General features: G+C 35.4%; 1 protein-coding gene across 3 annotated transcripts in view; it reads left to right on the forward strand.

Annotated features, from left to right (window-relative positions):
• Positions 1 to 16,353, forward strand: part of LOC118895162 (bifunctional heparan sulfate N-deacetylase/N-sulfotransferase 3) — a 141,186-nt gene that overhangs the window by 49,270 nt on the left and 75,563 nt on the right. For all 3 annotated transcript variants that reach the window (XM_036851962.1, XM_036851963.1, XM_036851965.1), the window contains exon 3: positions 14,156 to 14,243. In XM_036851962.1, the coding sequence (XP_036707857.1) occupies positions 14,156 to 14,243 (88 nt within the window). The remainder of the gene's footprint in view (positions 1 to 14,155; positions 14,244 to 16,353) is intronic.

Consider the following 16,353-nt stretch of genomic DNA (forward strand, 5'->3'; position numbering starts at 1 on the left):
AAAAGCCAACTAGAATATTCAGCTGAGTAGAAGAAATAAGCAAGAAGAAGGGGAGAAAGAAGGGTAGGGGGATACTGAAGGTAAATAAAATGAGGGGAAAAAACCTTCAAGAAATAAATGAGATCTCAAGATGTTGGAGTACAAAGACTCTGAACTCACCTACTTTCATGGGCACACCAAAATTACAACTACTTACAGAGCAACTATCTATAGAACAACCTGAAGAGTAGCAGAAAAGATCTTCCACAACTGAAGATATAAAGAAGGAGCTACAACAAGATGGGTAGGAAGGGCAGAGATGCTATCTAGTCAAGACCCACACCCCCTGGTTGATGACTCACAAACAGGAGTTCCTCTGCTCCCCAAGGAGTGAGAGGTCTGAGCCCCACATCAGGGTCCCCAGTCCAGGGGTCCTGCACTATGAAGACAAGCCCTTAGAAAGTTAGACTTTGAAAACCAGCAGAACTTACATTCAGGAGAGCCAAAGTTCTATAGGATAATGAGCCTCTGTGTTTAATGTGTTTAAAGGACATGCACAAAGGGCACCCACAAAATCTCACACAGTCCAAGTCCCAGTGTTGAGGCAGTAATTTGAGAAGTGCCTGGGTCAGAACCACTGGCTGACATTGGAGAGCCTCCCAGAGAGGCAAAAGGCAGCTGAGACTCCCATGAGACTCTGGCAACAGCCATCTTTGAGATGTCATTGTACAGTGCTGACAAGGGCACTGGCAAGCGCTGTTTTGGAATCCACCTTCTAGCCCATTATCATGGGAGACTTGCCCTGCCCACCATCAGGCCCTTGGCAACCAGCTGGGCCAGGAACCAGCTCCACCTACCAGCACACCCACGATAGTCAGCCCTGATACAACAGAAGGGCACACATACAGCCCACATAGGAGACACCTCTGTAACATCTATCTTAGGTGGCCAGCAGGGAGCTTTCTGCTGGCCCCCATAAGATGTCTCCTACATAAGGCTACTTCTCCGAGATTGGAAGACATAACACCACTATGTAATACATAGGAAAAAAACCAGAGAATTAGACAAAATGAGGAGACGAAGGAATATGTTCCATATGATGGAACAAGACAAAAATCCCAGGTAAAGACATTAACCAAAATGGAGATAAGCAATATACCCAATAAAGATCTCAAGGTAGTGATCATAAAGATGCTCACTGATCTCAGGAGAAGAATGGATGAACACAGTGAAAACTACAACAAAGAATTAGAAAATATAAGAAAGAACCCATCAGAGCTGAAGAATACAATAAATGGGATGAAAAATATACTAGAGGAAATCAACAGTAGATTAGACGATACAGAAGAACAGATCAGCAATCTGAAAGACAGAGTAGTGGAAATCACCCAAGATGAACAGAAAAGAGAAAAAAATTGTTTTGATAAGAATGGCTTAAGAGACTTCTGGGACAACATCAAGCATATTAACATTCACATTATAGGGTCCCAGAAGAAGAAGAGATGAGAAGATGGCAGAAAACTTTTTTTAAGAAAAAATAGCTGGGAACTTCCCTGGTGGTCCAGTGGTTAAGAATCCACCTTCCAATGCAGGGGATACGGGTTCGATCCCTGGTTGGGGAACTAAGATCCCACATGCCATGGGGCAGCTAAGCCTGTGCGCTCTAGAGTCCACACACCACAACTGGAGAGCCTGCATGCCGCAACTACTGAGCCCATGCGCTCTGGAGCCCACACACCACAACTAGAGAGAAGCCTGCGCACCACAACCAGAGAGAAGCCCGTGTGCTGCAACAAAGAGCCCGTGCACCACAATGAAAGATCCCACATGCCTCAGTGAAGATCCCACAACTAAGACCCGATGCAGCCAAATAAATAAATATTAAAGAAAAAAAAGAAAGGAAAAATAGCTGAAAATTTCCCAAACCCTGGGAAGGAAATAGACATCCAGTTTCAAGAAGCACAGAGAGTCCCCAAGAAGATGAAGTCAAAGAGGTCCACACCAATACACATTTTAACTAAAATTAAAGAGAGAATCTTAAAATCAGCATGAGAAAAAACAACTAGTTATGTACAAGGAAACTGCCCTAAGACCATGAGCTGACTTTTCAGCAGATGCTTTGCAGGCTAGAAGAGAGTGGCATGATAATTCAAAGTGCCAAAAGGAAAAAACCTACAACCAAGAATATTCTACCCATTAAGGTTAAAGTTCACAGTTGAAGGAGACAAAGTGTTTTACAGATGAGCAAATGCTGAAAGAGTTCATCACTGCTAAACTGGCCTTACAAGAAATGTTAAAGGCACTTCACTGTGCAGAAAAGAAAAACCTACAACTAGAAATAAGAAAAGTATGAAAGGAAAAATCTCATTGATAATAGCAAAGATATAGCAAAGGTAGTGGATTAATCACATGTAAACTAGTAGGAAGGTTAAAAGACAAAAGTAGTAAAATGATCTATATCTACAATAAGTAATTAAAGGATACATAAAATAAAAAGATGTAAAATATGACATCAAAAACATAAAATCTGGGGGGGGGTGTAAAAATATAAGGCTGTTAGAAGGTGTTTGAGCTTAAGAGATCATCAGCTTAAAATAAGCATACATAAATGTTATATATAAACCTCATGGTAACTAACCACAAACCAAAAACCTATAATAGATACATAAAAAATAAGGAGAAAGGAATCCAAACATAACACTAACAATAGTCATCAAATCACAAGGGAAGAGGGCAAGAGAAGAAGAAAAGAACAAAGAACTACAAAAAAAATAGAAAACAATAAAAAATGGCAATAAGTACATACCTATCAATAATTGCTTTAAATGTAAAGGGACTAAATGCTCCAATCAAAAGATATAGAGTTGAATGGATTAAAAAACAAGACCCAAATATATATGCCTACAAGAGACTCATTTCAGATTTAAAACACAGACTGTCAAGGTGAGGGAATGAAAAAAAGATATTCCATGGAAATGGAAACAAAAAGAAAGCTGGGATTGCAATACTTATATTAGACAAAATAGAGTTTAGAACGAAGACTGTAACAAGAGACAAAGAAGGGCTTACATAATGATAAAGGGATCGATCCAACAAAAAGCTATAACACTTGTAAGTATATATGCAAACACCTGTAAGTATATAGAAGCACCTAAATACATAAAGCAAATATTAACAGACATAAAGGAAGAAATTGACAATAACACAATAATAGTAGGGGACTTTAACACCCTACTTACATCAATGGACAGATCATCCAGACAGAAAATCACTAACGAAACACTGGCCTTAAATGATACATTAGATCAAATTGACTTAATAGATGTATATATAGAACATTCCATCCAAAAGCAGAATACACATTCTTTTCAAGAGCACATGGAACTTTCTGTAGAACAGATCACATGCTAGGCCACGAAAAAAAGTCTCAGTAAATTTAAGAAAATTGAAATCGTGGCAAGCATCTTTCTGACCACAATACTGAGACTAGAAATCAACTAAAAGAAAAAAGCCACAAAAAATAAAAACATGTGAATGCTAAACAATATGCTACTAAACAACAAATGGGTCATTGAAGAAATCAAAGAGGAAATTTTAAAATACTTGAAATAAATGAAAATGGAATCACAATGTTCCAAAATCTATGGAAAGCAGCAAAACAGTTCTAACAGGGAAGTTTATAGAAATATAGGCTTACCCCAGGAACAAGAAAATCTCAAATAAACAATCTAACCTTACACCTAAAGGAAATAGGAAAAGAAGAACAAACAAAACCCAACATTAGTAAAAGGAAGGAAATAATAAAGATCTGAGTAGAAATAAATGAAATAGAGACTAAACAAACGACAGAAAAAAATCAATGAAACTAATAGCTGGTTTTTGGAAAAGATAAACAAAATTGATGAACCTTAGCTACACTCATCAAGAAAAAGAGAGAGAGGGCCCAAATAAATAAAATCAGAAATAAAAGAGGAGAAGGTACAACTGGCATCACAGAAATACAAAGGATCCTAAGAGATTACTAGGAACAGCTATATGCCAACAAATTGGCCAAACTATTAGAAATGGATATATTCCTAGAAATGTATAATCTCACAGACTGAATCAGGAAGAAATAGAAAATCTGAACAGAATAGTAATGAAATTGAATCAGTAATCCAAAAAATTCCAACAAACAAATTTCCAGGACCAGACGGCTTCACAGGTGGATTCTACCAAACATTTAAAGAAGAGTTAACATCTCTTTCAAGCTATTCCAAAAAACTGAAGAGGAGAGAACACTTCTAAATTCATTCTATGAGGCCAGCATCACCCTGATACCAAAACCAGACAAAGACACCACAAAAAAAAGGAATATTACAGGCCAGTATCACTGATGAACATAGATGCAAAAATCTTCAAAAAGTATTAGCAAACAAAATTCAGCAATACGTTAAAAGGATCATACACCATGATCAAGCGGGATTTTTACCAGGGATGGAAGGATGGTTCAAAATCCACAAATCAATCAATGTTATACACCACATTAACAAAATAAAGGATAAAAATCACATAATCGACCAAAAACCACAGTTACAGAAAGATAGACAAGATGAAAAGGCAGAGGGCTATGTACCAGATGAAGGAACAAGAAAAAACCCCAGAAAAACAACTAAATGAAGTGGAGATAGGCAACCTTCCAGAAAAAGAATTCAGAATAATGATAGTGAAGATGATCCAGGACCTCGGAATAAGAATGGAGGCAAAGATTGAGAAGATGCAAGAAATGATTAACAAAGACCTAGAAGAATTAAAGAACAAACAAACAGAGATGACCAATACAATAACTGAAATGAAAACTACACTAGAAGGAATCAATAGCAGAATAACTGAGGCAGAAGAACGGATAAGTGACCTGGAAGACACAATGGTGGAATTCACTGCTGCAGAACAGACTAAAGAAAAAAGAATGAAAAGAAATGAAGACAGCCTAAGAGACCTCTGGGACAACATTAAACGCAACAACATTCGCATTATAGGGGTCCCAGAAGGTGAAGAGAGAGAGAAAGGACCAGAGAAAATATTTGAAGAGATTATAGTCGAAAACTTCCGTAACATGGGAAAGGAAATAGCCACCCAAGTCCAGGAAGCGCAGAGAGTCCCATACAGGATAAACCCAAGGAGAAACATGCCGAGACACATAGTAATCAAAGTGGCAAAAATTAAAGACAAAGAAAAATTATTGAAAGCAGCAAGGGAAAAACGACAAATAACATACAAGGGAACTCCCATAAGGTTAACAGCTGATTTCTCAGCAGAAACTCTGCAAGCCAGAAGGGAGTGGCATGATATACTTAAAGTGATGAAAGGGAAGAACCTACAACCAAGATTACTCTACCCGGCAAGGATCTCATGTAGATTTGATGGAGAAATCAAAAGCTTTACAGACAAGCAAAAGCTAAGAGAATTCAGCACCACCAAACCAGCTCTACAACAAATGTTAAAGGAACTTTTCTAAGTGGGAAACATAAGAGAAGAAAAGGACCTACAAAAACAAACCCAAAACAATTAAGAAAATGGTCATAGGAACATACATATCGATAATTACCTTAAACGTGAATGGATTAAATGCCCCAACCAAAAGACATAGACTGGCTGAATGGATACAAAAACAAGACCCATATATATGCTGTCTACAAGAGACCCACTTTAGACCTAGGGACACATACAGACTGAAAGTGAGGGGATGGAAAAAGATATTCCATGCAAATGGAAATCAAAAGAAAGCTGGAGTAGCTATACTCATATCAGATAAAATAGACTTAAAAATAAAGAATGTTACAAGAGACAAGGAAGGACACTACATAATGATCAAGGGATCAATCCAAGAAGAAGATATAACAATTATAAATATATATGCACCCAACATAGGAGCACCTCAATACATAAGGCAACTGCTAACAGCTATAAAAGAGGAAATTGACAGTAACACAATAATAGTGGGGGACTTTAACACCTCACTTATACCAATGGACAGATCATCCAAAATGAAAATAAATAAGGAAACAGAAGCTTTAAATGACACAATAGACCAGATAGATTTAATTGATATATATAGGACATTCCATCCAAAAACAGCAGATTACACGTTCTTCTCAAGTGCGCACGGAACATTCTCCAGGATGATCACATCTTGGGTCACAAATCAAGCCTCAGTAAATTTAAGAAAATTGAAATCATATCAAGCATCTTTTCTGACCACAACGCTATGAGATTAGAAATGAATTACAGGGAAAAAAACGTAAAAAAGACAAACACATGGACGCTAAACAATACGTTACTAAATAACCAAGAGATCACTGAAGAAATCAAAGAGGAAATAAAAAAATACCTAGAGACAAATGACAATGAAAACACGATGACCCAAAACCTATGGGATGCAGCAAAAGCAGTTCTAAGAGGGAAGTTTATAGCTATACAAGCTTAGCTAAAGAAACAAGAAAAATCTCAAGTAAACAATCTAACCTTACACCTAAAGAAACTAGAGAAAGAAGAACAAACAAAACCCAAAGTTAGCAGAAGGAAAGAAATCATAAAGATCAGAGCAGAAATAAATGAAATAGAAACAAAGAAAACAATAGCAAAGATCAATAAAACTAAAAGTTGTTTCTTTGAGAAGATAAACAAAGTTGATAAGCCATTAGCCAGACTCATCAAGAAAAAGAGGGAGAGAACTCAAATCAATAAAATCAGAAATGAAAAAGGAGAAGTTACAACAGACACTGCAGAAATACAAAGCATCCTAAGAGACTACTACAAGCAACTCTATGCCAATAAAATGGACAACCTGGAAGAAATGGACAAATTTTTAGAAGGGTATAACCTTCCAAGACTGAACCAGGAAGAAACAGAAAATATGAACAGACCAATCACAAGTAATGAAATTGAAACTGTGATTAAAAATCTTCCAACAAACAAAAGTCCAGGACCAGATGGCTTCACAGGTGAATTCTATCAAACATTTAGAGAAGAGCTAACACCTATCCTTCTCAAACTCTTCCAAAAAATTGCAGAGGAAGGAACACTCCCAAACTCATTCTATGAGGCCACCATCACCCTCATACCAAAACCAGACAAAGACACTACAAAAAAAGAAAATTACAGACCAATATCACTGATGAATATAGATGTAAAAATCCTCAACAAAATACTAGCAAACAGAATCCAACAACACATTAAAAGGATCATACACCACGATCAAGTGGGATTTATCCCAGGGATGCAAGGATTCTTCAATATACGCAAATCAATCAATGTGATACACCATATTAACAAATTGAAGAATAAAAACCATATGATCATCTCAATAGATGCAGAAAAAGCTTTTGACAAAATTCAACACCCATTTCTGATAAAAACTCTCCAGAAAGTGGGCATAGAGGGAACCTACCTCAACATAATAAAGGCCATATATGACAAACCCACAGCAAACATCATTCTCAATGGTGAAAAACTGAAAGCATTTCCTCTAAGATCAGGAACGAGACAAGGATGTCCACTCTCACCACTATTATTCAACATAGTTCTGGAAGTCCTAGCCACGGCAATCAGAGAAGAAAAAGAAATAAAAGGAATACAAATTGGAAAAGAAGAAGTAAAACTGTCACTGTTTGCGGATGACATGATACTATACATAGAGAATCCTAAAACTGCCACCAGAAAACTGCTAGAGCTAATTAATGAATATGGTAACGTTGCAGGATACAAAATGAATGCACAGAAATCTCTTGCATTCCTATACACTAATGATGAAAAATCTGAAAGAGAAATTATGGAAACACTCCCATTTACCATTGCAACAAAAAGAATAAAATACCTAGGAATAAACCTACCTAGGGAGACAAAAGACCTGTATGCAGAAAACTATAAGACACTGATGAAAGAAATTAAAGATGATACCAACAGATGGAGAGATATACCATGTTCTTGGATTGGAAGAATCAACATTGTGAAAATGAGTATACTACCCAAAGCAATCTACAGATGCAATGCAATCCCTATCAAATTACCAATGGCATTTTTTACGGAGCTAGAACAAATCATCTTAAAATTTGTATGGAGACACAGAAGACCCCGAATAGCCAAAGCAGTCTTGAGGCAAAAAAATGGAGCTGGAGGAATCAGACTCTCTGACTTCAGACTATACTACAAAGCTACAGTAATCAAGACAATATGGTACTGGCACAAAAACAGAAATATAGATCAATGGAACAAGATAGAAAGCCCAGAGATTAACCCACGCACCTATGGTCAACTAATCTATGACAAAGGAGGCAATGATATACAATGGAGAAAAGACAGTCTCTTCAACATGTGGTGCTGGGAAAACTGGACAGCTACATGTAAAAGAATGAAGTTAGAATACTCCCTAACACCATACACAAAAATAAACTCAAAATGGATTAGAGACCTAAATATAAGACGACACTATAAAACTCTTAGAGGAAAACATAGGAAGAACACTCTTTGACATAAATCACAGCAAGATCTTTTTTGATCCACCTCCTAGAGTAATGGAAATAAAAACAAAAATAAACAAATGGGAAAAAAAAATCACATAATCATCTCACTAGATGCAGAAAAACTTCTGACAAAATTCAACATCCATTTATGATAAAAACTCTCAACAAAGTGGTTATAGAGGGAATGTACCTCAACATAATCAAGGCCGTATATGACAAACCCACAGCCAACATCAGAACCAACTGTGAAGAGTTAAAAGCTTTTCCTCTAAGATCAGGAACAAGACAAAGATATGCCCCCTCTCACAACATAGTATCAGAGGTCTGAGCCACAGCAATTAGACAAAAAAAAAGGAATAAAAGGAATCCAAATTGGAAAGGAAGAAGCAAAACTGTCACTGTCTGATACTTTATATAGAAATCCCTAAAGGCTCCACCAAAAAAACTATTATAACTAATAAATGAATTCAAAAAAGTTTCAGGATACAAAATCAGTGCAAAAATCAGTTGCATTTCTAGACACTAGTAATGAACTATCAGAGAAATTAAGAAAAGGATTCCCTTTACAATTGTATCAAAAAGAATAAAATAACAAATATCATATATTAATGCACGTATGTGGAACCTAGAAACCTAGAAAAATGGTACAGATGAACCGGTTTGCAGGGCAGAAGTTGAGACACAGATGTAGAGAACAAACGTATGGACACCAAGGGGGGGAAAACCACGGTGGGGTGCGGATGGTGGTGTGCTGAATTGGGCGATTGGGATTGACATGTATACACCGATGTGTATATAATTGATGACTGATTAAAAAAAAAAAAGAATAAAATACCTAGGAATAAATCTAACCAAGGAGGCGAAAGTCTTGTACTCCAAAAACTAAGACATCGATGAAAGAAATTAAAGATTACACAAATGGAAAGATATACTGTGCTCATGGACTGGAAGAATTAATATTGTTAAAATCTCCATAGTACCCAAGGCAATCTACAGATTCAGTGCAAATCCTATCAAAAAACCAATGACATTTTTCACAGAACTAGAACAAATAACTCTAAAATTTGCATGGAATTACAAAAGACCCCAAATAACCAAAACAATTTTGAGAAAGAACAAAGCTTAAGGTATCATGCTCCCTGATTTCATGCAGTCCTACAAAGCTACAGTAATCAAAATATGGTACTGGCACAAAAACAGACACATAGAACAATGGAACAGAATAGAGAACACAGAAATAAACCACACTTAGATGGTCAATTAATCTATGACAAAGGAGACAAGAATATAAAATGGGGAAAAGGCAGCCTCTTTAAGAAATGGTGCTTGGAAAACTGGACAGCTATATGCAAAAGGATCAAACTGGAGCACTTTCTCATACCATATACAGAAATAAACTCAATATGGATTAAAGACTTACATGTAAGACCTGAAACCATAAAACTTCTAGAAAAAAACATAGGCAGTACATTCTTTGACATCACTCTTAACAATATTTTTTGGATGTATCTCCTCAGGCAAGGAAAGCAAAAGTAAAAAGAAACAAGTAGGACTACATCAAACCAAAAGCTTTTTGAAGAAAACCATCAACAAAATGAAAAGGCAGACTACTGAATGGTAGAAGATATTTGTAAATGACATATCCAATAAGGGGTTGATATCCATAATATATAAAAAATTCATGAAACTCAATACCATACCAAAAAAACCCCAATCCATTTAAAAATGGGCAGAGGATCTGAGTAGACATTATTCCAAAGAAGACATACAGATGGCCAACAGACACATGAAAAGATGTCTGTCAGAGTAGCTACCATCAAAATGACAAGAAATAACAAGTGCTAGAGAGGATATGGAGAAAAGGGAACCCTCATATACTATTGGTGGGATTGTAAATTGGTGCAGCCACTATGGAAAACAGTATGAAGCTTCCTCAAAAACTTAAAAATAGAACTACCATATCATCCAGCAATTTCACTTCTGAGTATTTACCCAAAGAAAACAAAAACACTAATTCAAAAACATGTGCAAAAGACAACCCTCAGAATGGGAGAACATATTTGCAAACGAAGCAACTGACAAAGGATTAATTTCCACAATATACAAGCAGCTCACGCAGCTCAATATCAAAAAAACAAACAACCCAATCCAAAAATGGGTACACTTAAACAGACATTTCTCCAAAGAAGATATACAGATTGCCAACAAACACATGAAAGGATGCTCAACATCACTAACCATTAGAGAAATGCAAATCAAAACTACAATGAGGTATCACCTCACACTGGTCAGAATGGCCATCATCAAAAAATCTGCAAACAATAAATGCTGGAGAGGGTGTGGAGAAAAGGGAACCCTCTTGCACTGTTGGTGGGAATGTAAATTGATACAGCCACTATGGAGAACAGTATGGAGGTTCCTTAAAAAACTAAAAATAGAACTACCATACAACGCAGCAATTCCACTACTGGGCATATACCCTGAGAAAACCATAATTCAAAAAGTGTCATGTACCACAATGTTCATTGCAGCTTTATTTACAATAGCCAGGACATGGAAGCACCCTAAGTGTCCATTGACAGATGAATGGATAAAGAAGATGTGGCACATATATACAATGGAATGTTACTCAGCAATAAAAAGAAATGAAATTGAGTTATTTGTAGTGAGGTGGATGGACCTAGAGTCTGTCATACAGAGTGAAGTAAGTCAGAAAGAGAAAAACAAATACCATATGCTAACACATATATATGGAATCTAAGAAAACAAAATGGTTCTGAAGAACCTATGGGCAGGACAAGAATAAAGACGCAGATGTAGAGAATGGACTTAAGGACACAGGGAGAGGGAAGGGTAAGCTGGGATGAAGTGAGAGAGTGGCATTGACATTCATACACTACCAAGTGTAAAACAGATAGCTAGTGGGAAGCAGCCATGTAGCACAGGGAGATCAGCTCAGTGCTTTGTGACCACCTAAAGAGCTGGGATAGGGAGGGTGGGAGGGAGATGCAAGAGGGAGGGGATATGGGAATATATGTATATGTATAGCTGATTCACTTTGTTATACAGCAGAAACTAACACAACATTGTAAAGTAATTATACTCCAATAAAGATGTTAAAAATAAATAAATAAAATAATTAAAAAAAATATGTGCACCCCTATGTTCATTGTAGTATTATTTATAATAGCCAAGATATGGAAGCAACCTAAGGTCCATTGATGGATGAATGGATAAAGAAGAGTGGTATGTATATACAGTAGAATATTAGCCATAAAAAAGAGTGAAATCTTGCCATGGGACAGCATGGATGGATCTAGAGGGTATTATGCTAAGTGGAGTAAATAGACAGAGAAAGGTAAATTCCATATGATCTCACTTATACGTAGAGTCTAAAAAACAAAACAAACAAAACAAAATGTAAACAGACTCATAGATACTGAGAACAAATGGGTGGTTGCCAAAGGGCAGGGGTGTGGGGGAAATGAGTGAAATACGTGAGGGAGATTAAGAAGTACAAACTTCTGATTATAAAATAAGTAAGTCATGGGGATGTAATTTTCGCATAAGGAATATGGTCAGTAATACTGTAACAACTTTGTGTGGGGACAGATGGTTGCTAGACTTCAGGTGTTGATCATTTCATAGTATATTTAAATGTCGAATCACTATTTTACACTCCTGAAGCTAACATAATATTGTATGTCAACCATATTTCAATTAAAAAAATAAGTAGGTGAGATATATATAATATACAGATATAGATAATTATAGATATAATTATCAATAATATATAATTATATACATATAATTATATTAATATATAATATATTGCTGATAATACTTTTTTAATTTTTATTGGAGTATAGTTGCTTTACAATGTTGTGTTAGCTTCTACTGCACAGCAAAATGAATCAGCCATACATATACATATATCCCCTCCCTTTTGGATTTCCCTCCCAGTTAGGACACCACAGTGCATTAAGTAGAGTTCCCTGTGCTATACAGTATGTTCTCATCAGCTGTCTATTTTATACGTAGTATCAATAGTGTATATGTGTCGATCCCAATCTCCCAGTTCCTTCCACCCTACCCCTTTCCCCCATGGTATCCATATATTTGTTCTCTATGTCTGTGTCTCTATTTCTGCTTGGCAAATAAGGTCATCTATACCATTTTTCTAGATTCCACGTATATGTGTTAATATACAATATTTGTTTTTCTCTTTCTGACTTCACTCTGTATGACACTCTAGGTCCATCCATGTCTCTACAAATGACCCAGTTTTGTTCCTTTTTATGGCTGAGTAGTATTCCGTTGTATATATGTACCACATCTTCTTTATCCATTTTATGCCATTTTTAAAAAAATTTATCAAGCACTCCCGCATATATTATCTCTTTTATATTCCTCATCATAATTCTATGAGTTAGATAATTGTCTCGACTTTAACAAATGAAGGGAAAAGTTCAGAGAGATGTATTATCTATCACTAACAATAACAACAGCCATATTAGGAGTAGTAATAGTAGCAGCAGCAATAATAGAGGGGTGGCAACTAATAATTGTTGAACACATACAATCATGAGAGGGTCTCTGAATAATATGTATATCTGTTTATCCCCAAAAAAACATTGAGACTGTGAACATGATGGGGCAGAGCTTCCAGATATCAGCTACACTATTAAGAAAAGATTTTGCTGTGGATTCAGCAGTACTATGGAAGGGTGGGGAAAGATTTGGTGTGGTAGAGTAAAAAGAGTACCTAATATGAAATCAGGTGATCTATATCCTTAACCTTGGATCTACGAATAATTTTATCTTTGAAAATGGGCAAGTCATTTCTCCTTCGTTTCTTCATGTATAAAAGAAATGTTGACTAAGATCCTTTACAAATCTACCATTTAGTGTTACTTTTTGCCTCATTGAGGTGGGCACTCAACTACCATAGTCTGGGGTAGGGGGAGAGAGGAATACAAGAATGTAAACTTAAATAAGAATGAGAAAGAAAAGGAGGAGAAGGAGAAGAAAAGAAGTCCATTAAATACTCATAGCATGAAAAATACTTTATAGGATATAACAATTAAATCTCTGATTCAAAATAGCTTTACCTGTCATTAGTAGGGGGTTTTATCTGTTTTTCAATGGAAGGGCAAACTATAGATTTACTTTACCATGATATCCATTTTTGAAGAATAATCTCTATCTTTGGGGAATCTAAGACTTAAAGATTGAAAAGTCTTATATTTTGAAGACCAAAGGTATATCTGAAAAACAACAATCTCTTTCTTTCAATATATGTTCTTGCATAGTTTCACTTAAACAGAATGTCCTTCTTTTGACAACTGGTGAACTACATCCCTGAGGTGTAAAGGGAGATGTATTTTATGTACTAGATACTACTTCCTTTGATACATGAAGAGTAAACTTTTCATTTAACTTCCTTTTTCTAGCTGACATTTTTTGCTGATTTATTGCAGCTAAAGGATAAATATAAGTATGTATTTATGTAATCTCAGAAGCTTCTTGCTAGTTGTAAGGTGGTAAAGAAACTACTTTCCATCATTTAATTCTCTCATGTCTAAAGGAGTAGTATTACCTTTTGAATGCTAAAGGAAGATATCTTCTCAAGGCCATGCTCCACCTGATATATTTTTTTAAATTATGTATTTCAGGCCCTGCTTGATACTCAGAATCTTTTGCGTGCACAAATCACAAATTTTACGTTCAACCTGGGATTTTCAGGGAAATTTTACCATACAGGTAAGAAAAAGGAGATTAACTATTCTCGTTAAAGCCTCTCTGACCACTCTTTTTAAAATTATGACCCCTCTTCTTCACACCTTCCTGTATTCCCTGTGTCTCTCCCCTACTTTATTTTCTTCATATTATTCAATTTCATTTAACCTGTTATTTTTTCACCTTTACAAAATGTTAATAGTTGGAAAGTTTATTCACCATATTATTATTTAATGGGCTTTTTTTCTATTGAACTATAATTTACATATATAAAACCGCAAAAGTAATAAGTATAGTGCTCAATGAATTTTCACAAAGTGTACAGAGCTCCATAACCAGCATGCAGATCAAGAAAGAGATACTACCAGCATCTCACACACCCCCTCCCTTGTGCTGCCTTAGTCACTAGCTTCCCTCAAAGAAAACCACTATCCTAACTTCTAATATCATAAATTAGTTTGCCTGGCTTTGAGATGTGTATAAAAGGAATCATATAGTATGGACTCTTCTATATACAGCTTGTTTTGTTCAACATTATTTTGGTTTTGCAGACATCATTGTGTATAGTTGTAATTCTTTCATTGTCATTGTTCTGTAGTATTCCATTTTTTGAATTTACCAGAATTTCTTTATTCTATTCCTCCAATGTGGATGGTTGGGTTGTTTCCAGTCTTTGGCTTTTTTTTTTGCATAGTTGTGTTAAGAACATTTTTGTACCTGTCCTTCAGAGGACATATGTATTCTTTTGTTGGTTATCAACCAGGAGTAGAATTGCTAGTTATGTGGTACATTTATGATCAGCTTTAGTAGAAAATGCCAAACAGATTTTCAGAGTGGTTGTACCAGTTTTTATTTCCAACAGTATGTAAGTTTTCCTGTTGTTCTACATTCTCACCAGTATTTAATATTATTTGTCTTTTTAACTTTAGCCTTTCTGGTGGGCAGTAGAGATATCATATTACGTATGATTTCAATGCACATTTCACTAAGTAGTGAAACTGAGCTTCTTTCATATATTTATTGACCATTTGGATGTCTTCTGTTTTGAAATACCTCAGTGTTTTTTTTTATTGAGTTGTCTGCTTTTACTTATTGATTTGTGGAAATTCGTTATATACTCTTAATGAGCCCTTTGTCAGTTATCTGTGTTGCAAATACTTTCTCCTAATGTGCAGTTTATCTTTTTTACATTCCTACTGGTATTTTTTGATGAACAAACATTTTAATGTAGTCCAATTTATCTTTTTTTCCTTTTTTGTGTCTTTTTAAAGACATCTCTGCATGCCACAAGATCATGAAAGTATGTTCCTACATGCTTAAAATGTATGTATCTGAGATCCATCTGGAATTGATTTTTGTGTATGTGTGAGTTAAGGGTCAAGATACCTTCTTTTTTTCCATAAAGATGTCAAGTTGGTACCAAGTATTGAAAAGACCATCCTTTTCTCACTGTACCATGGTATCATCATTGTCACAAATTAGATGACCATATATATGTGGACTCTGTTTCTGTACTCTCCTGTCCATTGGTTTCATTTGTGTCATCATACTGTCTTATTTACTGTAACTTTATAATTAATTTTAATATCTGCTATTGTTAAGTCCTCTAAGTTTGTTCATCTTCTTCAAGATTGCCTTGGCAATTCTTGGCCCTTTGCATTTTTATGTAAATTTTAAAATCAGCTTACCAATATCCACAAAGAACCTCACTAAAATTTTTATTTAAATTACATTAAATTTATTAATTAGTTTGGGGAGAATTGCTATCCTAAATATTGAGTCTTCCTATTCTTGAACACATTTAGGTCCTCTTTAACTACACTTGATAAAACTTTATTGTTTTTATATTAATTCCTTGGTGGGGTTTTTTGATGCAATAGTAAGTGGTGTCTTTTTTTTAAAGTTTTCCATTTCTCTGTTGATAGTATAATAATAATAATATAATTGATTTTGTGTACTGATCTTGTATTTAGCAACCTTGCTACATTCACTTATTAATTTTATAGTTTATAGATTCTTTTGGATTTTCTACCTATTCAATCATATAATTTTTGAATAGTAAAAATTTTATTTTTTCCTTTCTAAACTTTATGAATTTTTTTTCTTTTCCTTGCCTATTGCACTAGCTTGGATC

Source organism: Balaenoptera musculus, chromosome 5 (assembly GCF_009873245.2).
Source record: "Balaenoptera musculus isolate JJ_BM4_2016_0621 chromosome 5, mBalMus1.pri.v3, whole genome shotgun sequence".
In the NCBI taxonomy this organism is placed as follows: domain Eukaryota; kingdom Metazoa; phylum Chordata; class Mammalia; order Artiodactyla; family Balaenopteridae; genus Balaenoptera; species Balaenoptera musculus.